The 26,746-nt window shown below is 48.9% G+C and overlaps 1 protein-coding gene across 2 annotated transcripts in view; it reads left to right on the top strand.

Annotated features, from left to right (window-relative positions):
* The first annotated feature begins 1,270 nt into the window (after positions 1-1,270).
* cpne5b (copine Vb) overlaps positions 1,271-26,746 on the top strand; it is a 45,445-nt gene continuing 19,969 nt past the window's right edge. For both annotated transcript variants that reach the window (XM_028998194.1, XM_028998195.1), the window contains exons 1-6: positions 1,271-1,631; positions 14,551-14,591; positions 15,023-15,069; positions 17,689-17,792; positions 18,120-18,159; positions 18,861-18,937. In XM_028998194.1, coding sequence (XP_028854027.1) covers positions 1,522-1,631; positions 14,551-14,591; positions 15,023-15,069; positions 17,689-17,792; positions 18,120-18,159; positions 18,861-18,937 — 419 coding nt within the window. In that variant the 5' untranslated portion in view covers positions 1,271-1,521. The remainder of the gene's footprint in view (positions 1,632-14,550; positions 14,592-15,022; positions 15,070-17,688; positions 17,793-18,119; positions 18,160-18,860; positions 18,938-26,746) is intronic.

Here is a 26,746-nt window from a genome sequence, read left to right as displayed (position 1 = left end):
TAACCTATCAAGGCGCCGTTGGAGGGTCCTCATTTGGTCAACGTCTCTTCCATCTTCTGTGCCTAATTGCGCGCAGGATGACGATATTTTTGGTCCCCGTGACGCAAAGGAGGCAAAAAATACAGTAATTAAAAAGCCAAATCACAGGGAACGGGCGCACGGCGAGCCAAACGTCTTCATTTCTCTGTCCGTCTGATGAGCTCCCCTCTCCGCGGAGATGTAGAAACGAGGAAGGGTGGTGGACCGGGGCCATTCGTGGGGTCTTGGGGGTTCGGCTGGCTGCTTGACAAAACTTCATCCTTCCCCTCCTCCTCCTCCTCCTCAAACCGACCCAGCACCAGCTCTTCATCTGGCCCCCATGTGGCACGTCTGCCCTTCCTACCAGGAACCAGGTCCCCTCACGCTGCTTCTTCTCCGTTTTCAGGCCCCGCGCTCCTCCACGCGCGCGCTCGGTCCCGTAATTAAATCATAAAGCGTTAATTTTGTATTTTATTCGGGTTTCAGGCAGTCAAAGCCACACATGAGCCTCGTGTGACCTCATGAGTAGAGCCGAATGTGCCATTTTTTTCTGACTGACCCACACTCTTGAATATAAACTGCAATACGCCAGTTTATTAAAATAATAATAATAATAAAGGACGGAAATTATTTCTAATACTTTTAAGATAAATATCAGGAATGGCGTGCGTGCGTTTAAGTGCCGGAGTTAAGAGTCGGAACGAGTACAAAACTACCCAGTTCGGCGGTGAATGTGCAACCCGCCCGTAATCAGAAGGTTGCCGGTTCGAATCCCGATACGCCGAGGTGCCACTGAGCAGGGCGCCGTCCCCACACACTGCCCGCCGCTCACTGAGGGTGACGGGTTAAATGCAGAGGACACATTTCACTGTGTGCACCTTCGCGTTCAGTCCGGTTAGTGGAAACGATCCATGACACCCCTTTTTGCAGACCGCAGTTGCACTTCTACTGTTATCATTTGGACTAAATAAAATGTAGGAATTGTGAATAAATCGATGAACGAAAGCCGTGACGTAACGATGGAAAAACGATGTTTTTTTTTTTCCCCGATATGCACGCCAGATATGAGACGAGACGGTCCTATATTAGTCCCACAAGTGGGACATATGCGCTTTACAAAGTAAACGATTGTTACTTTTCCCGCTGGAATTGTTCGTGTCCTTGTGTGTGTGTGTGTGTGTGTGTGTGTGTGTGTGTGTGTGTGTGTGTGTGTGTGTGTGTGTGTGTGTGTGTGTGTGTGTGTGAAGTTGTGTGTTCTAGAGCGGATTTAGAACGGGAGGGAGGAGAGAGAGAGAGAGAGAGAGAGAGAGAGAGAGACCATCACAGCACCGGAGCCACCAGACCGTCCGCTTCACCTCCGCGTCCACGTCCACTCCTCCACCTCCGGCTGCAGCCCGCGGGGTCGCCGCGTTGGACACGCGCGGTTTGTGCACCTGCGACCGGGGCGACCCGGACGGACCCCGGCGGTGCGAGTCCCGGACCTGTCCGCTGCCCCGGCCGCTCATGGAGGGCGACGCGCTGGACAAGCCGGAGGACGCGGCGTCGGTCTGCGACTTCGACCCCATCACCGGCAGCATCCCGGCCACCAAGGTGGAGCTGACGGTGTCCTGCAGGTAGGACCGGGACACTTTCTTTAGCGACATGCATATATATAAATATCGAGATTTTCTCGTCACTGAAGTTCTCACACGTGGCCGGGTCAGGATTTAATGCATGAAAGATCTACATTTAGATATTTTAAAATACATTTACGCCCTTATCCAGAGCGACTTACAATCAGTAGTGACAGGGACAGTCCCCCCCTGGAGCTGTTTAGGGTTAAGTGTCTTGCTCAGGGACACGATGGTAGTAAGTGGGGTTTGAACCTGGGTCTTCTGGTTCTGGTTCATAGGCCAGTGTGTTACCCACTAGGCTACTACCACCCTGAGATGGTCTCAGGCAGATGAAAAAAAAGTCCAGGATGGGTCAGATGGGTCTCCGTCACCTAAAGGATGAGTTTGAAGTGTGTGTGTTGGTGTCTGGTGGTCAGGAGATGAGAAGAAATGAAATTTCATCAGCTCAGAATGAACGCCCATCGCTCAAAAACCCCCCATCCTCTCTGCATTTAGCTCTGCAGAATATGCAGGGACGGTGCGTGTGTGTGCGAGACGGACGTGTGATGTGTTGTGTGTGTGTGTGTGTGTGTGTGAGAGACGGACGTGTGATGTGTTGTGTGTGTGTGTGTGTGAGAGACGGACGTGTGATGTGTTGTGTGTGTGTGTGTGTGTGTGTGTGTGTGTGTGTGTGTGAGAGACGGACGTGTGATGTGTTTTGTGTGTGTGTGTGTGTGTGTGTGTGAGAGACGGACGTGTGATGTGTTGTGTGTGTGTGTGTGTGTGTGTGTGTGTGATGTGTTGTGTGTGTGGGCTGCTGGAGACTCTTTTCAGTCTCTGCCCTTGAAAGCAACGCTGAGTTTCTGCTCCTCGCCGCTGATTCTCCCTGTTTAGGTTCTGCCTAAATGCATGTGAATGTGTGTGTGTGTGTGTGTATGTGTGTGTGTGTGTCCACACGTGCGAAGCTGCTGAAAAATATTGAGTGAATTCAGTGGAGAGCTTCCAGCGCAGAGAACACACACACTGACACGCTGACGGGCTTCAGTGCAGAATGACGGAGAGTCACATCACACACACGTTTCACCTGACGAGCCTTCAACAGTTAAAAAGACGACTGTGTGTGTGTGTGTGTGTGTGTGTGTGTGTGTATATAGACAACTGCTCCATCACATTCCTCTTGTTACGGACCTGCTGTAGACCAACACGCAGACCAGACTGGAACCTTACATCTAAATTTACAGCATTTACCAGACGCCCTTATCCAGAGCGCCTTACAGTCAGTAGTTACAGGGACAGTCCCCCCCTGGAGACACTCAGGGTTAAGTGTCTTTCTCAGGGACACGATGGTAGTAAGTGGGATTTGAACCTGGGTGTGTTACCCACTAGGCTACTACTACCTTCTGGGTTTCTGCTTCCTGCTGGTGAAACTGGGTGCCGGTTCTTGTTCAGAACCACAGTTAAAAGGCCACCTGACCACGAATGTTCTCACCAGTTGGGTTCTCTCCGAGGACCGTGAAGAGTTGCGTAGACCCCCCCTTTTCCCTTTAAGTTCCTTCCTTCTCGTTGGTTAGCGGAGCCATCGTCTCGGTTCTGCCTCACTCCCACGGCGCTATTCGATCTAGATTTTTTTCATTCATATGCACAGTACGCTGCTGCATGCACCGGCGTCGCGGCTCTTTGATGATTTCAGCAGATCTGGGTCACGAGCTTCAGAACGGCAACCTCCGACACTCCCACATGCTGCCCGGTGAACGCGTGGTTCCGCTTTCTCCGTACGCGGAACTCGCTGCAGCCAGAAAAAAAAATCGTTCTGTGACGTTCCATGTCCAAGTTGACATTTATCAGGCATGGCCAGGATATGGACAGAGCGGTTTAAGTAATGTAGACCCTTCACTTCACGTTCAGTGAGCAGAAGAACGTCTCTCTTGGTCTCTTGGTTCCTGCAGCATCGAGGACTTAAAAAGTCTCGAAATGACACTTCCTCGGCACAGCGAACCTGCAGAACATCGATTTGTTATCTCCGCCTCCAACGAGGACGGATCATCTGCATGAGGGAACTGGAGGGCCGCGAAGACGGTAAGAAGAACGGGGAAATGCCACGATGCACCTGAGGACAGAGCTTCACCCTCTCCGCCACGAATCGCTGCTCTTCCTCCTCCTCCGGAGGGAAGGAAAACAGCAATTCGGGAGCAATTAGCAGTCTCCTCATCACACTGGAGCCCTGTCACCAACCCCCGTCCTTCGTCCGGGACCTTATCCGTCAATAAGCGCGGGATTAGTCCCATCCGGAGTATCAGGGCGTATCCGTCCGGGCCTCCTTTCCACTTCCCACCCGAACATCTGCACGAGTGGGAGCCTGGCGCACCAGGGCGCGCCGGGTCCGTGTTCCGGGTCTCCTGCCGTTCCTGTGCGGTGCGTCGGCGAGGGACCTCGTACCCGGGTTTACCCCTCCGCCCTGCCACGCCCCGCTGCCGTGACCACTGGTGGCTTCTTTAATGAGAGGGAGGTATGGCGTGGCGGTTGTGGGTCTGGTGTAAACGGCTTTGTCGTTTTTTTTGCTGAGAGTGCGTGGTAGTGTGATGGTTTAATAGATGTGTTGATGGAATGAACTTCCACTCGATGTGGATCTTCACATGCCAGGTAAAAGCCGTGAATTTACAAAAAACAAACAAGGGTTGGGTCGTGAGTTCTGAAGCGAGTGGCATTTACAGATCGGTAGTGGATCAAATGACGGACTTCTGTGTTGGGCATTTTAAAAGCGCTCATGTGAAGTCACGCTGGATATGAGCATCTGCCAAATGCTGTAGATGTCAATGTGATGATGGTGGTGAGGGAGGCTAAAAGAAAGTGGATTTGAAAGCATTGTAGATGGCAATGGTGTCGGTTCTCATGTTGGTAAGGGGCAGGGAATTAGTGAAGTGAAGTGATTGTCACTTGTGATGCACAGCAGCACAGCACATGGTGCACACAATGAAATGTGTCCTCTGCATTTAACCCATCACCCATGGTGAGCAGTGAGCAGCCATGACAGGCGCCCGGGGAGCAGTGTGTGGGGACGGTGCTTTGCTCAGTGGCACCTCAGTGGCACCTTGGCGGATCGGGATTCGAACCGGCAACCTTCTAATTACGGGGCCGCTTCCTTAACCGCTAGGCCACCACTGCCATTCAACACACTGAATGTGTTGAACGTGTCGCTGTAGATCTAGCTGTTGGTTCCCATTAAGAAAGTTGTAAAATCCCACAATAAGACTGATGCTGTGTTTGTGACAATGGGACTGGCTTACGGTTTTTGGTTAAATAAAGTGCTTCACAGATAAAGTGCTTCACATACAGTATTAAATTCTGCTGCAGAATCGGGTCCTGTGATGATGGGTTGATGATCCAGAGCGACTTCAGTTTCCCTGAAGACACTCAGGGTCAAGTGTCCTGCTCAGGGACACGATGGTAGTAAGTGGGGTTTGAACCCGGGTCTTCTGGTTCACAGGCGAGTGTGGTACCCGCCAGTCCACTACCGCCCTGGGTGCGGTGCACAGTATGGGTGCTGATGCAAGTGATGGCAGGGCCGACCTCATCATCGTCCACGTGCTTAGAGAGAGGAGGCGGAGTCTACCGTTCCTCAAAATCTTGAGGCAAACAGGTTCCGCCGAATCCTGCCGCTCACGACTTGTCCAGTTGCCGACGTGCGACAAAGTAATCGACCGTGATAGGAACTGATTATCTGGACCTGCTGACCGGTTGTCAGGTCAAAATAAAACTCGCCGTTATTGTTGCTTGTGTGGCTTTCGCTCCCTGCCCTTGTTGTTACCATGGTGGCAGACCACGGTGAAATGTTTATTTTTTTGACATCTCTGTCACCTGACTCGCCGGCTGAAACGGAACTAATCCGGGGACTCTCTGCGGCCAGGCGAACCGTAATGGAGTGCGATGCTTTCAGACCCGATACGTCAGCTGCCTGCAGAAAGGCCAGGGCTGATAAACCTGTGTGTGTGTGTGTGTGTGTGTGTGTGTGTGTGTTACGTTAATTTAGTTAGATTACATGATTGCAGGACAGAGAGCGTATGGAGGCAGTGGACCAATTGGCCGGGTTCGACCTCATCACATGCGGCAGCTCACTGAGTGGACAGCGAGGCAGCGCCATGCTGCCCTTTGACCCCCTTTCTGACAAAGAGTGGAGGGATGATAGCGCATGGAAAATGTATTTAAATACCATAGATAAAAATGAGAAAGTGAGACCTGTGATCTCGTCATCAAACTAAATTCTCAATTTGCGTACTACGAAATCACGATTCAGTGAAGTTACTGCCAAATAATATATATATATTTTCCCCCGGTGGTGAAAGACCACCGCTCATAAATATGCACAACTACATTTACATTTTACATTTACAGCATTTATCTTATCCAGAGCCACTTACAATCAGTAGTAACAGGGACAGTCCCCCCTGGAGCAACTTAGGGTTAAAAAAAAAAAGTGAAGTGATTGTCACATGTGATACACAGCAGCACAGCACACGATGCACACAGTGAAATTTTAACCCATCACCCTGAGTGAGCAGTGGGAGGCCATGACAGGTGCCCGGGGAGCAGTGTGTGGGGACGGTTCTTTGCTCGGTGGCACCTCAGTGGCACCTTGGCGGATCGGGAATCGAACCGTCAACCTCTGATTACGGGGCCGCTTCCTTAACCGGTAGGCCACCACTGCCCCCCAAAAAAAGTGTCTTGCTCAGGGATGCGATGGTAGTAAGTGGGATTCGAACCCGGTTCTTCTGGTTCGTAGGCGAGTGTGTTACCCGCTAGGCTACTACCACCACTAGCTCACCACTGGTTCACCCGTGGTGTGTGAGCGCGGCCTCGTTCTTTACATTTACATTTAAGGCATTTATCAGACGCCCTTATCCAGAGCGACTTTCAATCAGTAGTTACAGGGGACAAGTGGGATTTGAACCTGGGTCTTCTGGTTCATAGGCGGGTGTGTTACCCACTAGGCTACCACCACCCCTTTACAGCGCGCTCGGGGAGGTCGGGGTTATTCGTGCGGAGTGGCCACGTTGAGCCGCCATTACAAATCTGCGAGTCACCACTGAGGTGGAGCCATTAGGGTGTTGGCTGACTTAAGGGTCCTGGTCTGGTGGCGTTGGAGGACGTTCGGGGCCGATTCGCACCTCTTGATAGCAACATATGTTCCCAGACGGGGGTTCGTCGTGCAAGCTGTCGCAGCGCTCTGTTCGCGTCGTCCGCAACAGTCAGGCCGAGCGCGGAGAGCGTCTGGGTCTGGGCATGTGGATCCGTGATGATGGGCCCTAACAATCCTCTCTGCGTTTGTGTCTGTTCCGGATTGTTCCCAGTCGGAAGTGGCTGCCACCGCTCGGCAGCGGACGGCCCTCGGGGGACACGGCACGTCTGGCACAGTTCCGCAGCGGGCTGCTCGTACGAGGTGTGTGAAAGGGGAAGCGTGTGTGTGTGTGTGTGTGTGTTGCACATGCTGCTGCTGCAAAGGTGACAGACAGGCGGTTTGAGGTTCCACCCCACCCTCACGTTCTACACGCCACGCCCACCCACAGCGGTGGAGCGGCTCGGCACCGTCTGAACAGAAATGTTTCCATACGAGAGGACACGCCCACCCGAGTGCTGGATGCCACGCCCATCCCTCGGACCCGCAGGTCCGCCCCCACCTGCCTCAGCTGCAGAGCCGTTCGAATTGCAGAGGGGGCCGGCACTCGGATGAGAAGGGCTGCCGTGAAAGGAAGCGAGGGAATAATTGTTCACGCCGCTCCCACTCCACTCGCGCCGATTCTCTCCGCTAAACCGCTGCCAGGGCGCAGCCGCCGCCTCCGACTATCGATTCGCATCTAATTGAGAATCTCGATTGTTGGCTCTGGTGGGTGATGGTGGATGAACCTTCATTCCGCCTTTCCTCCTCGCCGCTACACTGTCTTTATCCTTCAGTTTTTAAAACCGGCACATAGACCTAGGCCTGTCACGATCTTGGCTGCCACGATTAAGTAGCTGGATCTGCTGCATAAAGTCTATGAGCGGCAACCTCAAATTGCGACAGAGTGAGACGTAATGTTGGGAACAGTAGGTGACAAAAAAAATGTCTGATTGTCGCATTTGCAGTCGCAGTGGTGGCCTAGCGGTTAAGGAAGTGGCCCCGTAATCAGAAGGTTGCCGGTTCGAGTCCCGATCTGCCAAGGTGCCACTGAGGTGCCACTGAGCAAAGCACCGTCCCCACACACTGCTCCCCGGGCGCCTGTCATGGCCGCCCACTGCTCACTCAGTGTGATGGGTTAAATGCAGAATACAAATTTCACTGTGTGCGCTGTGCTGCTGTGTATCACATGTGACAATCACTTCGCTTTCACTTCACTTCAGCCTCTCACCATTTTTGGACGTGGTTCCGAACTCATTCAACCACCCTTCTCTGATGGTACGGGCGAAAATGCTGGGCTTTTGCACCACGTACGGCTGTAATAACGTGCGAACGAAGAATCAATGCATTACATTTTATTTTAACATTTTTTTACGACACGGGTGCGACAAATAAGGTTATTCACGTTACAGGCCTGAGCTTCTGTCTTCCCGCCCCACCCCATATGACAGGCACAGCTTCTGTTCAGACTCTATATGTTTTATAGTTAGTTCATTGCCTTGACGAATCTATGCAAAATGCCTCTGTTTATGGGACCTGTCCTGTCTATAGTTATTTTTTCCAAATACGCAGGTAAATCTATGTTCATCTTTTATATTAAATTTAAAAAAAAGTATTTTCATAGTGACCTGCCTTGAAGAAGCCAGAAGATGTTGACAGGCTGGTGTTTCTGTTCCTTGTAGTATGTGCCTTTTCCGCATAGACTTCTTGTTTTCTTCATTTATTTGCACTTTATCATTGTACTTTGCAATTGCTACTTATTTTTTGCTTTGGTACATTTTGAGTTATTATTTAAGAATAATTTTTATTTGAGGTTTATATTATTATTATTATCATTTAATTATTGTTTGTTAAAAATAGAAGGTGCAATAAAATGTGTTTACCTAAAATAATGGATAATCATAATTAATAATCGTGATTACAACATTGATAAAACTAATAATAATAATAATCGTGATTATCATTTTGGCCATAATCGTGCAGCCGTAGAGCACAATGTGGGTCATTTAAGCACATCCGTATTCCTCGACAAGCATCGTCAGCAGCTTCTGTGTGCATAAATCCTGGTGATGGATCCGATCCTGGAGCATCACAGGAACATGCCTGAGGTCCTCAGATTCTGCTTGCTGAGTCACCTTGATATGTAGGTTTTGAATTTATGATCTCTTGGCGCAGAGAGAAATGAGCAGTGTGTTAGAGAAATGCACCCATAGTTAACCTGTACCTGGCAGTTTTTATTCCAACAGGTTTAGGTGCAGAGGAACATCTCAGGGTTTTTTTTTACAAAGAACCTTGTTCTCATTAGATATCTGGTCTTTACATCTTTATGTTTTATTCCAACAATACTTGCCTGGCCCCTGGCCTTGTCCATTAGCTGTTGGTACAGCTGATCTCTGGACGCCGCGGTTTTATTACGCTCTTACAAGATCATCTTGTCAGCAGGAGATGCTTGTGATGAGGTCCTCCGCAACAGGGGCCATGATAATTTCACTCCAATCACCCCCACAAGCTCTGGAGAATCAAGGCAATAAAAGGCTAATAAAAAATTCAAGAAGGAGACGTGCTCCTTAACACACCCGTGGCCTCTGGGACCAGAGAAAGATGCTGGTGCTCAAAGCCGGAGAACAAAAGGAGGAAGAACTGAGGAAATTGATGTCCGGTGAGGAACATCAGTGTATCTTCATGGCCACAGGCCTCCTGCACGCGCGCCTTTCCCGATCCTCACCGTAGGCCGTTCGTGAATAAAAGATGACCCCGTTGGATGCGCTTCCAACAGCCCCCCCGCGTTACACATCAAACTTCGCTCACACAGAGAGAGACGGGGAGAGCGCTGCTGGAGTAATCATCTGGATGTGTGACTGTGACATGGTGGATGTTAGAGGTGTGAACCGCCACTGGTCTCACGATTCGATTCGATTACGATCATCAATGCCTAGGTTATTGATTTTTTTTTCTACATTACTTCACACGGTCAAACTGCTACCCGGGGCGGTGCTGTTCTCAGATCAGGCAGCCACAGTCACTCCTTTTTAACGAGGTTTTTTTATACCCCTGCCAGAAAATCACCAAGCAACGGCATCATGATACAATCGATGTTCTGCACTGCATCAATGCCGAATCGTCCACGTCAGCATTGCGATGCATCGTGGATGTGCAGAGGAGCGCTGCGGGGTCGCACCCAGGAATGTCTCTTTTTACCCTCCCGGAGAAGATCGGTGGTCACAGTTCTCCTCAAACCAGAGAGGAAGCTAAAGCACACACACACACACACACACACACTTTCCTAACATGAACTGCTCCTCCTTCACTGTGGGTTGTGTGCACCTACGATACCATGCAACCAGAGTTTATTTTTGGTATTGCACGGTGGATCTGAATCTGATTCATAACTGATTCATGAGATCCCCAACACCATGCAGCATTTCCTTCACCATGTTTAATAGATGGACGTAGACACCCACTATCGAAGCGATTTAAGACCTGCTGCTACCGATCTTCAGATTCCCTGTTTTCCTTTTCATGAAGAAATAAGACGTGGCTCAAGACTTTTGTGCATTTACTGTGTTTCGCTATGTATATTTTCATATATTTTTCCCGAGACATCATTCTGTTTCTGCATTTTTGCTAATGTACGACACTGTAAGATGGAAAATTCCAGGTCCATGACTTTTCATGTGTTAATGAAGGCCTCCACTTCTGTAACATCGGTACCAATTTCCATACAACATTTCCAATAGTAATCTACCCATGTTAATAAATTAGGAGCTGGTAATTTATGTAAGTATGTCCAGGTAACATCAGAATATTGCTCATAATTAACGGAGTCAGATTAACAAGGTCAACGCAATCTCTGATGTCCACCTTTCCGATGCCTGAATTGGATTCCGTTTTTGGGCTTTTTACAACACTTCTTACTTATACGATTCAAGTGAACTGATTCTCTGAGACAGCTCTCTCGGAGAAAACGTGATTATCTTGAACCAGACGGCCGTGGCCGAGGTCACAAATGAGCCTCTGTCTCACATGGTGAAAATGCCTGAACGCCACCAGTCCGGTCCGTTCCATCACAGCGCGCAAGGCTCCACGCCAGAAATCAATGTGGCCTTTTGTGTTCCCCATCGACTGTCCTTCAGCTCGCTCTGCTGTCCTTCACTCTCACTGAAGCTCTGGCTGGCACCTCCACCGATGCTTTTATTGGAAATAATGGCCTGTGGGGTGAAGGTTGTCAGGATTCGGGAGCAGACAAGCGCCCTGTTGATTCCTTTTGTGCTGTCCATGGTGCTGATCTCCAGCCTCGCGTTTCACGGAGGATTTTCTCGGTTTTCTGGCAGCAGGAACGCATTCTTCGCACGATTTACCGGCCAGGGGCATCGTGGTGACACGGAGAGGCAGCCTTCCCTCATTACTGCCACAGTTGCTTAGAAAAAAATAGGTGAACGTCCACAATGAGTGCAAAGGGGCAGAGGTGGCCTAGCGGTTAAGGAAGCGGCCCCGTAAGCAGAAGGTTGCCGGTTCGAATCCCGATTCGCCAAGGTGCCACTGAGGCACCACCGAGCAAAGCACCGTCCCCACACACTGCTCCCCGGGCGCCTGTCATGGCTTCCCACTGCTCGCTCAGGGTGATGGGTTAAACGCAGAGGACACATTTCACTGTGTGCACTGTGTGCTGTGCTGCTGTGTATCACAACGACAATCACTTCACTTTCACAATGAGCATGGAAAATTAAACACAAACCCCCAGAAAACACCCATTCATCAGTCTGAAGCAGAGTGAAGTGACAGAGCAGCCGAAACAGGATCGTTCTCTTTCATTCCCTGAGGATGGACGCCGACCAGATAATGAAGGCCCACACAAACACAAACATCTTAGCTCTATAATATTATCTCTTTTTTTACATTTTTTATCGCTGTACGTACTGCACTCGGATTAGAGGCTTTATTTCGATTTTGCCAGTTTTTAACGATGCTCACATATTGCCGTGTCTCACAGTATGAGTGCCATAAAGCACATTATGCTGCCATAAATTATGTTCGATTGACAAACCGTGGATTAATTTTTTAATTACACTCCACCAGGCTTCAGTCAGGGCGGAAGTCTGTTTGCAGATGAAAGGTGTGATCCTGCAGGTTGGCTGTTGGACTGAAGTATAGAATATATGAATCTTCGTGGAGAATTTTGTTTAAATTTTATCGAGGTGTGTCGCCGTCCTTCCCTCTCAGGGACTCGCTAAAGGCTCAGCACATGAATAAAGGACAAGCGGGAAACATCTCGTCTCGTCCTACGTCCACCGCTCCACATTTCTCCTGGTTTTCGGATCTGCCCTCTCTTTTGCTTCCCATGGTCCTCTTGTGCACTGGATGTCCAGTAAAAGAGAGATGGAGGAAAGATCGATTGATTGGAAGCCTGTTGATTTCTGGACTGGATTCTCCTGTGAACCTCCACCAAATCCCCGTACCGGGATGAAGATCTGCTGTTTGATGTCTCAGGTACGACATCTACGTCAGTTGGGTGCAGTGAAGGCATCTGGGGGACCCTGATAAGGTCCGGATAAGAAAATGGCTCATCTGCATATTCATGAGCTGTAATTAAAGCTCCAGTCGGGCTCTTCCGGGCTTCCCGGTCTGCCGGTGCCGTGGGACTCGGCTGCCCTGGTTTTCTGCCGGCGTCGGTGAGGGAACCTTCCCGAACGGATACTAATGTGTCGCGGGTCCAGGTGGAGAGGATCTCTCTCTCCACGTGGGAGTTTAAGAGGCACAGAGGAGCGTGCAGGACCCTCTTAAAATGCCACGGTGAGAAATTGCCGTTCATTAACGGCGGCGGCGTATTTATAGCGCCACGCTGCCGAAATGCGGTTTTAATGGGTGCGTTTCCCCCAATTTTCCGCATGAGTAATGTCCCTTTATTAAACCGTGGGACATTTGCATATTCCTCCTGATGAAACGGGAGGGTCTGTGTTTACTCCTCCTGCCGGCGGACGGGCGAAGGACTGAAACGTGATCTGGCACCAAAACGCACACAACGTGCTGCCGGCGGCGCGGCCCCGAAGTCCCTCCAGCTGTCAATCTTTGCAGGGGTCAGGGGGTAAAGGTGCGCTTGCTGTACCTGTCAGCCGGCAACGTGTCCGTAATTCCCTGAGCCGCGGCGGAGAGAGCGCAGGATGCGCGCCGGCGTAATAACAGAGGCGGTTTGGTTTGGCATCTGCTCTCGTAATCGCGCCGTGTAGCCCCGTGCCGGAGCGGGAGGACGTAAACACTCCGGCGTGGCCTTTTTGTTCGGCCCGTGTCTCCTGTCATTATCTTCTCCCGGGTCGAGACGATTACAAATTACGATGTGCATGAACATTTACATTTATGGCATTTACCAGACGCCCGTATCCAGAGCGACTTACAATCAGTAGTGACAGGGACAGTCCCCCCCTGGAGACACTCAGGGTTAAGTGTCTTGCTCAGGGACACAATGGTAGTAAGCAGAATTTGAACCGTGGAATCGAGATCAGGTCTGCGATTCGTCTCCTTCCACCTTTGGCCCCATCAGTTCTCTATGGGCAGTGGTGGCCTAGCAGGTAAGGCAGCGGACTCGTAACTGAAGGGTTTCGGGGTCAAATCCTGAGCGACCGAGGTGCCACGGAGGTCCCCTCAATCTCACGCTGCTCCCCAGGCGCCTGTCACGGCTGCCTACTGCTCATTCAGGGTGATGCAGAGGACACATTTCGTTTTGTGTCACTGTATGCTTGGCTATGCTATGCTGTATAGCACAATGACAAAATCAGAAGGTTGCCGGTTCGACTCCCGATCCGCCAAGGTGCCACTGAGCAAAGCACCGTCCCCACACACTGCTCCCCGGGCGCCTGTCATGGCCGCCCACTGCTCACTCAGGGTGATGGGTTAAATGCAGAGGACACATTTCACCGTGTGCATTGTGTGCTGTGCTGCTGTGTATCACAATGACTTTTTTTTGGGATGCGTCCATGGAGGCGGCTGGTGGTGGGCGCGTCTGCCGCGCACGGCGCACAGGAGTGGCAGCCAAATGGTGTTTCTCGCTCATGACAACAATGCCTGCTTCATTCACTCGGCATCGGCCCAACTGATCGCCTGGCATTTGCATTAGGCCATTTGGTACTGATTTGCCGGAGAAATTTGCGTAGAAACGTGTTTGATTGGCTGGCACCCGCAGCCAAGAAAAGTTAAAGATTATTTTTTTTTTTTTACTCTCTTCTGCAAGCAACATAAAGTGATGGACCCATAATTCAGCAGCGCATGGATTTTCCTGTCCTCCCGTCGTGTGGGGAATGACAGAACCCCAGGACTTCTAACAATGTGCATGGAATATGTGGAATATTTCTGCCGTGAAATAGCTGGAATGAGTGATGGGAGCATTTTTGGAAGCTCAGACTAGTTTTGTTGGATTTATTAAATTAAATTCGAATTAAATTAAGTACAAGAGATAGATGCAAGCCGAAGGTGAGAGAGTGTTCTGTCACGTCATGTGATGTTTTGTAAAGGGCCAGTGGTGGCTTAGCGGTTAAGGAAGCGGCCCCGTAATCAGAAGGTTGCCGGTTCGAATCCCGATCCGCCTGTCATGGCTGCCCACTGCTCACTCAGGGTGGTGGGTTAAATGCAGAGGACACATTTCACTGTGTGCACCTTGTGCTGTGCTGCTGTGTATCACTTCACTTTATACTTTAATCTCTCTATATACACTGGATACTACACGTATTGTGCGTGTCACTGCTACTTGTTGCAACATGATGGCATTGTTTGATTTTTCTCTCTTTCACTCCTCCCAACCAGGAATCTTCTGGATAAAGACACGTTCTCCAAATCCGACCCGAGTGAGTTCCGTTCTGTCCCGGCACATTCACGCTGTCAGCATGTCTCATTATAAAGCTTTTGCTCACCCCCCCAGTAGTCCCTGTCTGTCTCTTCACCGGGTTCCGTTATTTTAATTGTTCCGCTTTTCCTCTTCTCCTCACCCTGTTGTGTGTCTGTCGACTCGGGGTTCGTCCCTCCTGCTCTTCTGCCATCAGCTGTGTGTGTGTGTGTGTTTGTCAGGACACCTTAGAACCCAGTTCTCTGCTGTGATGGTGACAGGCTGGGGGGAGGTAGGGTCGCGTCTGACTCCCGAGAGAAGCGCGTGGACGCCGCACGTCCTCCATCTTGTTGTAACGAGTGCTGCTTCTGCCACCCTGCGGGTTCCGTGTGTTCTGTGGCCAGAGGCGCGAAATGAACGATTCAAGTCTGTGTTTCTTCTGTGTGTCTGCAGTGTGCGTCCTGTACACCCAGGGTGTGGAGACCAAGCAGTGGAGAGAAGTAAGTGTGTGGACACACATACACACACACACACACACTCAAAAAAGTTTCTATACAAATTTAAGCCCCGTCCACACGACAACGTTTTCCTATAAAATGTTCTATCCGATCTGGCCTTATGTACACAGGGTTTGAGGGAACCCAGAAACAGGCTCCAACCGCCAACCGGACCTTTTAATACAGAGCTCGGGACATTTCAGATAGCGCTCCCGTGTGGACGCGAAAACCCGGTTTAGAGAAAAGCGTTTCTACACTTTGACGCAAATGTATAAAAATCCAACTGTAATGGAATCGGGAAGTCGGAACAGCCCGCAGCTGTCAGGATCCGGTCCGAAATGGGGGTTACTCCGGTCCAGGATCCGGACCGGAGTTTCATTGTCATGTGAAATGTTCCCTAATCGTTCTCACCTGTGTCAAATGTATAAAGCTGCCCTGTGCGTTTCTGTCCGCTGTCAGGTCTTTTGAAGTTATGTTCCGTGTTCACCAGTGTCTACGTCTCGGATGTCTCCCCTGTCTTGTGCTTCACCATTAAACCCCTGTTCCGTGATGTCAGGTGAAAGCGTCCTTCATTCCTCGTCATTCCTCGTCACTCTTCGTCCTCCTCTCCGTTCACCCGCCGCGTCATGCCCGCATGGTCGTGACGGCAGCTACTGAGCTAAGGACCTCTTCGCCGGGGTGGATTTACCAACCTAATCCTGCTGACCTTTCAACTGCAGCCGACAGGAGTCAGGAGATGATGGAGACGAGGGACAGATCGAAACGATCGCATCACGATCATCTTGCTTTCACTTCGGCAACTGCTGAACGGCCAAATTGAAAAAAAATAAAATAAATAATAATAATGGTGGATTTATTAGAGGGTGCATTATTCTGACGGAGGCATTTTATACCCATTTTCCCGCCTTCCCTTGGCAGATAGGAGCTGCAGAAACGTCCTCCGTACAAAACACCCATTTTCAATATTCCAATTTAAATTCTGGTCGGCGGCACGCGGTGGAGCGATCGTCTGTCATTTGGTCCATTTGCCTAATAACCGTCTTCAGGAAGTGCCTTTTAAAACGTCTCCATCAACGCTTACGTAGGACACATCCTTCACGGTCGAGAAGTTGTTTCAAGTCTTGTCTCGCCGTAGAGCGACCACTCAGATGACTGTGAGAAAAGTTGGCACGTCGCGTTGAAAGTCATCTTCTGGAGGCCGAGCTTTTATTTGTTTGTTAGTTAGTGGAACACGCTGTGTGGGATTTCTCGCGGCTTTACGAGACGATCCAGGATCCGGCTCTTCGGCTAAAGAGCAGCAGCTCGTTTTCGCACTCCGCGGCGTCCGCTGGGAAACTCATTAGCGGCAGAGGAACGCAGCCGAGTCGGAGGGACGCGGTGCTAATTCTGTCTTGTTTTGCTCGGACGCGACAGCCTGACCTTTCCTGGCATCTCCTCTGCACGTTGCACTCGTCCTCCTGCCCACGCAGCCGACGTCATGTGTCCCAAACCTACAGTCGGGATGGAGAGAACGTCCTCCCCTTTCCCGTTTTATTTATTTTTTTAAACAGATTAGAATTGTGTTAATGCTCAGTCATTAACACAATGGCAGTGGTGGCTAGAGGCAGTGGTCGCCTAGCGGTTAAGTAAAGTGAAGTGATTGTCACATGTGATACACAGCAGCACAGCACACGGTGCACACAGTGAAATTTGTCCTCTGCATTTAACCCATCACCCTGAGTGAGCAGTGGGCGGCCATGACAGGCGCCCGGGGAGCAGTGTGTGGGGACGGTGCTTTGCTCAGTGGCACCTCAGTGGTACCTTGGCGGATCGGGATTCGAACCGGCAACCTTCTGATTACAGGGCCGCTTCCTTAACCGCTAGGCCACCACTGCCCCAGTGTTAAGGTAGCAGCCCCATAATCAGAAGGTTAACGGTTCGAAACCCGAGCTCACTCAGGGTGATGGTTAAATGCAGAGGACTTGAAAGCACGTTGTAAGTCGCTCTGGATAAGGGCGTCTGCCAAATGCCGTAAATGTAAATGAGGACACATTTCACTGTGTGCACCATGTGCTGTGCTGCTGTGCATCACATGTGACAATCACTTCACTTTCTTTTTCTTCTTTCAGTCGGAGCAGGGAATGGAATGGTGTATGGATAGGACAGGCAGCGCTGTTACTGTAAAATTAATTTTATTATAATTTTTTTTTTCATTTTTATTTCACTCGAAATGTTCTTTGACTTAAGCTTCTTAAATGCATATGAGACGGAAAGAACCGAAGCAATAGTTTTCAATAGACAGATAACGCATTATAATATACAGTGTTATGGTTAATATACCAGAGTAAAAAACTAGCTGTAAATAAGCACGCTTGGAGAGCTTTTCCTCTCTGGTCCACTCGGTTCTGAAGCTGAACGGAACGTGGTAATGGGTGCAGCGGCGAACCTTGTTTGCGCATGTTTTATATATTCATGCGAACAGAGTGGCGTTTCTTTAGCTGCATTATTCATCATAAACAAACAGCAAAGCCCTGCCAACAAAATGGACCCAACTGCGGCACTGAGTCGTCACAGGACGGTTCTTTAGGGGCTGGTGGGTATAGAACCATCGTCCTCTAATAGATTTTTTTTTTCTCCCTGCAGTTTGGACGGACTGAGGTGATTGACAACACGCTGAACCCGGACTTTGTGAGGAAGTACATCCTGGACTACTTCTTCGAGGAGAAGCAGAATCTGCGCTTTGACATGTGAGGCTCAGACATCTGATTGGCTGGAGGGTTCACAGGGGCGTGGTTTAATAATGAAATCTCCGCGCCGTTGGCCATAAATCCCTCAGTTATTTCACAATGTTATTTATTATGCTGCATGTTATTTTTTTGGTGTGGCTGACCTGTTTCTGAGTAACCCCAACCCGGATAATGAACTATATTAATTATTATTAATTGATGAGATGATAAATTGAGAACAGTGTTGCCCTGGTGCATTTCAGCACGTTCCATCTCGTGTGGAATCGGGACGTCTGGGTGTTATGGTGATCTGCGGTTAAACTGGGGTGTCTCTGCGTTGCTCCGCAGGTACGACGTTGACTCCAAAAGTCCCGACCTCTCGAAACACGTGAGTGGGAACGTACTCCTCGCTGAGGTCACTTCACGGTCCGTCCGTCCATCTGTCTGTCCCATCTGTCTGTCTGCTTGGTGTTTGCCGCATGTGTTTTCATCCCAAATTAAAAAAAAAACGTCAAAAACGCTAAAAAGGTCCAAACGCAGCGTAAAGTAACGCAGAGTTCTGGCGTAGAGAAGCAGCGCCATGCTTTTTGATTTTTTCCCATCAGAGCTTTTCGGGCCTGAACTCTAAAATCCCGAATGACGCTTCAAATCCGCCACGGAGCCGCCGCCGAAGCAAAAAGGCGAACCCGGTTCGCAATTAAAATAATCAGCGCCGCTGATTATTTCAGATTATTCAGGGGGGTGGGCTTCGCATATTTTGAACGTTTATGTTAATGCATGGTTCTCAATGTTTTTTTTTTATTTTTTTAGTTGCGGACGCCCTCGCCCCCGCCCCTGTCGGCCATTGCTGGGCTCTGTTGTGCTTGTTTTCTGTCACGTGTCACGTTTCTGTCCCCTCTTGTGGTTAAACTGCTGCCCCGCTCTCTACTTCCGGAAGCCGCCCAGCTCCAACGTACGTCAGCGTCTTTGTCCACTTGATTTCTGTAGAGAACGGAGTAGCCTGTGCTGCCGCGGGTGATTTCTCACCAAGCCCCGCCCCTCTCTCTCTCTCTCTCTGTCTCTCTCTCTCTCTCTCTCAAACCCCTGCAGGACTTCCTGGGTCAGGTGTTCTGCACCCTCGGAGAGGTGGTGGGGTCACCCGCCAGCCGCTTGGAGAAGCCTCTTGGGTGAGTTGCAGCAGAGGCTTTAATGTCACTCCAAATGTCACACTGGGCCGTGACGCATGCGCCGCATTCACGTATACAGAACGTTGCTACATGGAGATTCTGTTTCTCAGCTGCGCGAACAGATGCAGCGGGTCACAGTTGACAGGACCTGATGGGGGGGGACGTTCCTGGATGCCACCGACGGATAATAACTGTCATTAGGTGGCTGCAGTGAGGAATTGAGTTATTGGACTCTCCGCAGGGCATGCAGCTGTGGATACTCCGGCTCTTTAAGGGGGACTTATTTTTTTTCGCCCGCTCGGCTTCGGCAGCGCTGCTGGGGCTGATTGTTTGGTTTGGGGTATTGATTAATACACGCGGCCCGACATCGGGCACCGCGGAGCGGCACGGCGGCACGTTTTTGAGCCGCAGGAGCCCATTAGGGAGGACTGAGGGCGGAACTGCGAGCACAAGGAGCGAAGCGGCGGGTCTGATGACAGACACTCTGTCGGCTCGCGGCGTTTCCATAACAGCGGAACGCTCCTCTTGCAGCCCGCAGGCGATCGGCAGAAACTTTCCTCGACTCGAATTAAAGAGGAAGCGAGATCAAGGAGCCGACGAGGGTTCCTGCGGGAGGGAGGCCTGCGCTCTGGAGCAGCAGCCAATCGTAGCGAGGGTTTGAGGTAGTGGTTCCTGCTGAACATCAGCAGCGGAACCGAGGCGCTCACGTTGTAATTAGAGCGGGTCAAAGTGGCTGAAGAGGCTTTTAGTGGCCACCTTTTAGCCCCTGCAATCAAAGCACATGCGCTATACACACACAACATACACACATACAGACTACATACACATACACTGTATATATGTATATATATGTATACGCACACAACACATACACATACAGACTACATACACATACACTGTATATATGTATACACACACACCATATACACATACAGACTACATACACATACACTGTATATATGTATATATATGTATACGCACACAACACATACGCTGTATACACATACACACACCATATACACATACAGACTACATACACTGTATATATGTACATATATGTATACGCACACAACACATACACACATACGCTGTATACACATATACACACACCATATACACATTGAACCCTGTTTTTGATGGACTGTAATACAACCCCAAAAAAGTTGGTACAGGGTGGGAAACGGTAGGTGCTGTACTGTTCCAACTTTTTTTGGAACGTGTTGCAAGCCTGAATGGCAAGAATGGATATTCATATACAAATCAAAAGATGTTGACAAGAAAAAGCATGAATTATTTTGTGTTAACACAGTCTGCAATGAAATACAATTTGAGGAAAATGTATTACTTGCTTTTTTCTTTTTTTTATTCACATTTTCCACCCTGTCCCAACCAGTGGTGGCCTAGCGCTTAAGGGAGCGGCCCTGTAATCAGAAGGATGCCGGTTCGAATCCCGATCTGCCATGGTGCCACTGAGGTGCCACTGAGCAAAGCACCGTCCCCACACACTGCTCCCCGGGCGCCTGTCATGGCTGCCCACTGCTCACCAAGGGTGATGGTTAAATGCAGAGGACACATGTGCTGTGCTGCAGTGTTTCACAATGACAATCACTTCACTTTATTTTATATTTATTTTCTGATTTGGGGTTGTAGATGGTAATGGTCTTATTAATGACTGTAATAATATTATGTCACAAGTATGTCATTACGATTTAAACAGAATAAACCGATAAAAAGGACTGCTTGGTAAAAAATAGGCTGAACCTCAGTTCTGCACCGGAGCCTCGTGCTTCATGCTTCCCCTCTGAGTTCGGCGCATTCACAGAGACTCCTGTCTCTGTCCGCCTTTTCTTCCCGAACAAAAGAAAAAACAAAAGCGCGTGGATGAGTTCTCCTGCAGCGCATCGTTTAATTGTGCTGCCTTTAATCTCCGGAAATTAGACGTCATGCTAATTCTGCGCCGCATATTTTTGATCATGAAAGGGCTGCTTCAGGGAGGTTTGGGAACGGGAGGTGGTGCGAAGACGGGGCAGGTGCTTTTAGAACACATTTACATCACAAGTGACATTTACATGACAACGCGCATGTCACATTTACATTTACTCCACGTCACATTACTTTAAAGTTCCTTAGGACGCTGTAGCAGGTGGATGTAGCTGGTTATTTTCTTTAAATAGCCTGTTAGTTATTGTAACGTTTTACATTTACAGCATTTATCAGACGCCCTGATCCAGAGTGACTTAGTAGTCAGTAGTGACGGGGACAGTCCCTCTGGAGACACTCAAGGTTAAGTATCTTGCTCGGGGACACAATGGGAGGGAGTGGGGTTTCGACCTCTGACTTTCTGGTCTTCTGGTTCAGAGTTGAGTTTCTAACCCACTAGGCTACTACAACCAGAACATCACCGCACACATTTTATAGACTGTATTGGACTGCGTCAGTGTATCTAGCGCCATGTTTTTCTCAGCTCTGTCATTCCAGGACATCATTGGACTTTTCCTCTGCGCCAGAACCAGGGTTCTCTCTGATTTCAGCCCAGAACCTGGCCTCAGTCCAGTCGTCTTCTTCCAAGCCTATAAATAAACAATCCCTCCGTCTCAGTCTGATAACATGATCCCAACCGCCGAGTGGATCGATGGGCGCGAGGCTCCGCCCCCGAGTGACCTCCCGTTGAAAGATCTGGAGGTGATTAATGCTGCACAACCTCCCTCACGAACTGAGCAAACGCTCACCCACTCTTTGACATTTGACCTCGTATTGACCGAGGTGCAGCAGAACATCGTTTGCTCAGCGCCAGCCTCTCTGCATGCGTTCGCTATCATTTCAGCGGGGTCGTGTTAATGAGCCGCTTCTCTGCAGAATTTTCATTCAAGCCACTGGGTCCGCGCGTCGAATGAACTCCCGCCTGCCTCTCAGACTGATCAGAAGGGGCGATTAGGACATGTCGCCACGCTGATCCTTCTCCGCCTTTGAAATTGAGAATAAAGGTGGTTGTGGCTCAGTGTCTTTCAGAGAGAATGAATCGGAGTGAAATTAGAGGAACGTTTCTGGCCATTTCTGATCGATGGGAAGGAACAGGGCAAGACAAAAAAAAAAAGTCAGCTTCTCCCTCAATTGACTGCGGTAAGGATTCAGTCCATTGATCCGTGCATCACTTCCAATTCGTCAGCAGGATCAGAAATAAAAATTAAACATTGTCATACATGCTAACGAACACGGATCATTTTGCACCCAGATTCCCAGCATGAGGATCAGAAGGAACGAAGGGCTTTATCTGGAATTATCCGTCGGAATTGTTTTCCATGAAGAGCAGAGCAATATCCGCACCAGTGTTCTTCAGAACGGAGAAAAGTTGATTGACCTTCCTTCAAGTGGCAGTTCTGCCTGATGGCGGCGTTCGGCAGATACCGCCCTCCCCTTTGTCTGATGCGAGAACTGTGCTGAGGGACTTTTCTTTCCCCGCACCCACAGCTGGTCTCAGGCTGCCATCCAATCCCAATCGTAGGAAGAAGTGACCGTGGAACGTAGCGCTCTCCGTCTGAGACACCGTCCGTCTCTTGGTCGCTGTGGTAGTAGAGGGTGGTAGTAGCCTAGTGGGTAACACACTCGCCTATGAACCAGAAGACCCGGGTTCGAATCCCACTTACTACCATTGTGTCCCTGAGCAAGACACTTAACCCTAAGTTGCTCCAGGGGGACTGTCCCTGTAAATACTGACTGTAAGTCGCTCTGGATAAGGGCGTCTGATAAATGCTGTAAATGTAAAATGTAAATGTAAATGCTGTTGACAAACACTGCATACTTGTACTCATCTGTACTTCACCTGACCGTTTGTTGTTTCTTCCTCACTCTAGTTTTGCTTCGTGATTGGATTGGGCGCAGAAAATAATCCTGTGCGTTTTTCTTAACACACGTCACCATGCATAATGGGGACGATGACAAACAAGAGCATCTTTTATTCATCAACGCTTTGTTTTCTACACTTTCTTCTACATAACATCAGCTATTAATTTAAGTTTCTGTATTAATATTACACGAGGTCCAGTTGGTTGTCTTATTTTTTTACGTGTTTCAGAGCTCGTACATGACAAAAGAGCCATCATTTGAGTATTTTTAATTCGAGTACCCGCATGCCTAATTGAGTTAAGAATGTGTGACTCTTTCCGGGTCTCCTCCGGTCGTAACGAGGTGCCAGCAGGCTTGAGGGTGTGATAAGTTCCTGGAACAGGAGGCATTGTGTTCTGTGTCACGGTCACTCGGCCTGATGGACGCCGTGGTGGTGGCTTCTGTACCTCAGCTGCCCATCGGTCTGATAGAACTGGACAGCGAGAGCCGCAGTGCCGTCCAGAACATCCATCAGTGATGGCGCTCAGTATTCTATTGCATTCTAAAATGATAAATCATGAAACAGTCAGGTTCAGGTTTTGTTATTTCTGTGGGCATCTGTTTTCTTTAAAGACTTTTGCACGTTTCAGTGGTAAGTGAGCATCTGTTGTTCTTCTTCTTTCTCCCACCAAGCACCTGTGGTGTTGAAAGAACAATTAAATGAAAAAAAATCATAATAATGAACATGAGTCTAATTCTCTTCTCCGGGCGTTTTCCTCCACAGTGGAACGTTTCCCTCTGCTCAGTCGATGGGCATGGTGGGAGAAGGTGAAGCTCACCTCTCCATCATTAATAGGTGTTTGTTTATTTACAGTCAGCGTATAACTGTACAACATAATGAGCCATTAGCTCCATTTCTCAGAGCTGAAACGGATCGGCAACGGCAACTGCGTTTTTTATTCTGAGAGGAGATGAAAAAGAAAGATGAAAAGGGATAGATGAAAGGCCATCTTCATTCTGCTACTGCAGCGCCTTAAAAAAATTAATAAATCCACACTGTACTCCATCTGTATCAGAACACAGGAATGTGGCCTATAAAAAGAAGGGATCATTCTGATTGGCTCTGTGGGATTTAGATCCTGGCATCCGTCCAAAGAGTGGGGACCTAAAGACTGAGATGATCTTCATCTGTTCTATATGAAGAATAACAATGAAAAAACATTTATCACAAATGCTGTCCAGACAAATAAAGAGCTGCAAGACCAAGTGGTTGTCATTGTGAGCACAGCACACAGTGACACAACAAAATGTGTCCTCTGCCTTTAACCGTCACCCTTGGTGAGTGGTGGGCTGCCATTCGTGGGGACGGTACTTTGCTCAGTGGCACCTTGGCATTTCGGGAATTGAACCTGCAACCTTGCGTTTACGGATCTGCTTCCTTACCGACTGCCCCATTACCACCGAAATCCAATTCAAACCACTGATGCTGACCTAAAGAGTGGCTTCTAGCGCACCACCCAGCTACCGTAACTGAAAGGGGACGATTTATATGCGGGTTGGTCCATGGAAGGTTGCCTGGACAACCTCTGTGGTCCAGCAAGCTACCAGTCACCATCGTCTCTTTCCCTCTCTATAGTCAAGAATAGCATCTCCTCACACCGGAACTCTTACCTGCTCAAACTGACTTTACACACTTTTCAGTCCCATTCAAATTCAAGTTGAGAAGCACACTGATGCTTCCATCATCAGAACGTCTGTTTGGTTAAAAGCCACCTGTGGTGTCTCGCTCAACACACTGACATACTGATTTAGATCCAGATGTCATCCTCTGTAATATTGTAATAACTACCATCAAAATTAGACTCTTCCCTCTGCCTGTTCAGAACAGATGGATTAAAATTAGAACTGGGTGGTGGTGGTGGTGTTCTGCGTGGGTTCAGAAGAATCCTGTCTGACAGAGACGACTTCTCCGCCTGTCATGCTGTCACTTTTATTTAGTTTCTACCATTTCCTCCCGTGCCGGAGGTAATAAAGTGAGTTTGGGGGGCCAGCGCCGTCGGGGGTGTAGACGTGGACGTGTTGGTGAATCCTCACCTCCTCCATGTTTCTGTTTTTTCTGTATTTCCCATGATGCTTCACCCTGCTGTAGTCGTCTGAATGTGGGGGCGGGTTGTGCCGTTTGTTTTTTTTTTTTTTTTTTTTTATCTTTGTTGCTCTTCTGAGAAATACTTGAAAGTAAATCCTGGCAGCTAATTCCACATCCACTCATTAATCCCACTGTTTCCACAGAAGCGGCGCTGCCTGGAGACCCTGACCGGTGGAACACACACACACACACACACACACACACTTTCCTGTAGCAGCAGCAACAGCAGCAGCCTCTCTGGCTCTAATTGGTGGAGTAAAAAGTGCTTCCTCTTGTGTTCCGGTGGAGATGAGCTCAGGCCCCGCCTCGGGCCGGGCTCGGCTTCGGTGCCGCTGTGCAGAAACCACAGTTCATCCTCCAGATGTTAAGTTGAGAAGCCATAATAGAGATCCCGGTGATTTGTGCACCCTGGTTTTTATGTCCTTTCTCCACGACTCCCAGTTGCCTCGAGGCCCTTCGCGTTCGTCTCCATCCATCAGTGCAGCTTAATGGAGAAGCGTGTTATTTCCTCCAGCCCCACGATCATGCCGGTGGTGCTTCAGTATTCATTACATGTGTAAACTGGTCTTTAATGGGAACGAGGAAGAGGATATATGTCTTTGGCAGCGTGCTGAGAGAGGGGGTGGGGTGATGAATTTTGCATTTACATCCAGCAGCAGTGCAGGACCATCTTTTTTGTCCCTTTTGCTGCACAGTGAGGGATGTTTTTCTTTCATTCGGCGCCTAGATGAAAAATTCTAAACGATGTAGATCCTTCAGTTGGACTTGTTCCCTGCGGGGACACCAGGATCTTGCATAGATTTTTTGTCAGTTATGGACGGAACTTCTCTTTGATTAATGATCCTTCCAGGACCACCCCCTTTTTTTCAAGGCTAATTAAAACACTCACAAAATATGGTACAGTACTGAGATGACACCATTTTTACAGATATTTACAAAAGTAAGTTCAAGATTCTGTCCAATGTGGCATACATGTCACTATTTTATAATATATTTTGATTAAAATACAGTTTAGTATTGATTAATTTATAGAATTCCTAAAATAGCGATGCTCTCTGCGTGTCAGAGGACGTCAGTAAATATTTAATTGAATCTAACCACGAAAGCGTGAGGGTGCGTCATTACTAATGTAATCAGTTCTTTTGAAATTACATTTTCACCATCAGTATAAAAACGACCCCGATTGACCCGGACGGACAGTTGGAGTTTTTTTTACTAATAAATCCATCGCGCCGGAGTTTCTGTTCGCTGTCGGTGCCCGGGAGTGTGAAAAGGCCACGCCTGTTCGCTTCCGCAGCCCCTGCTGCGTGTTCCTGCCACCAGCGCACTGACCTCTGTTTTTTTTTTTTCTGGATTAAGACCACGTGGAGAACCTCCTGGAGCTGGAAATTACAGATGTACATATCTGTTTCATCTGTCCACACTGAGCCAACGCATGCTGAGCGCATCAGATACTAATTAGTAGATATTATTAGTGCGATGAATATTCTATTCTAGCAGATCAGAATGTTCTGTGGTAGAACTTTTTCATGCTTTGTAACTTGCCTATGAACCAGGAGACCCAGGTTCAAAGCTGTCAATGTGTCCCTGAGCAAGACACTTAACCCTGGGATATATTCTGCTGAAAAAGAATAGATTTTTTTTTTTAAAATAGAACATATGAATGTGAACTAGTTGTTTGCGTTTGTTTGAACTGAGCTCTTCTTTTTTTTTCTATCTACTCGCTCAAAACAGCTTGGGGGGGTTAATCAGATGATGATAGTTCACTTCAGATCCACACTCCTTAATCTACCCACAGTGCTCCTGCGTGCGTTTCTGCCCGTATACGGTTCAAGTACAGA

This window comes from Denticeps clupeoides, chromosome 12, assembly GCF_900700375.1.
Source record: "Denticeps clupeoides chromosome 12, fDenClu1.1, whole genome shotgun sequence".
Lineage (NCBI taxonomy): Eukaryota > Metazoa > Chordata > Actinopteri > Clupeiformes > Denticipitidae > Denticeps > Denticeps clupeoides.
This window is presented reverse-complemented; position numbering and strand designations above follow the sequence as displayed.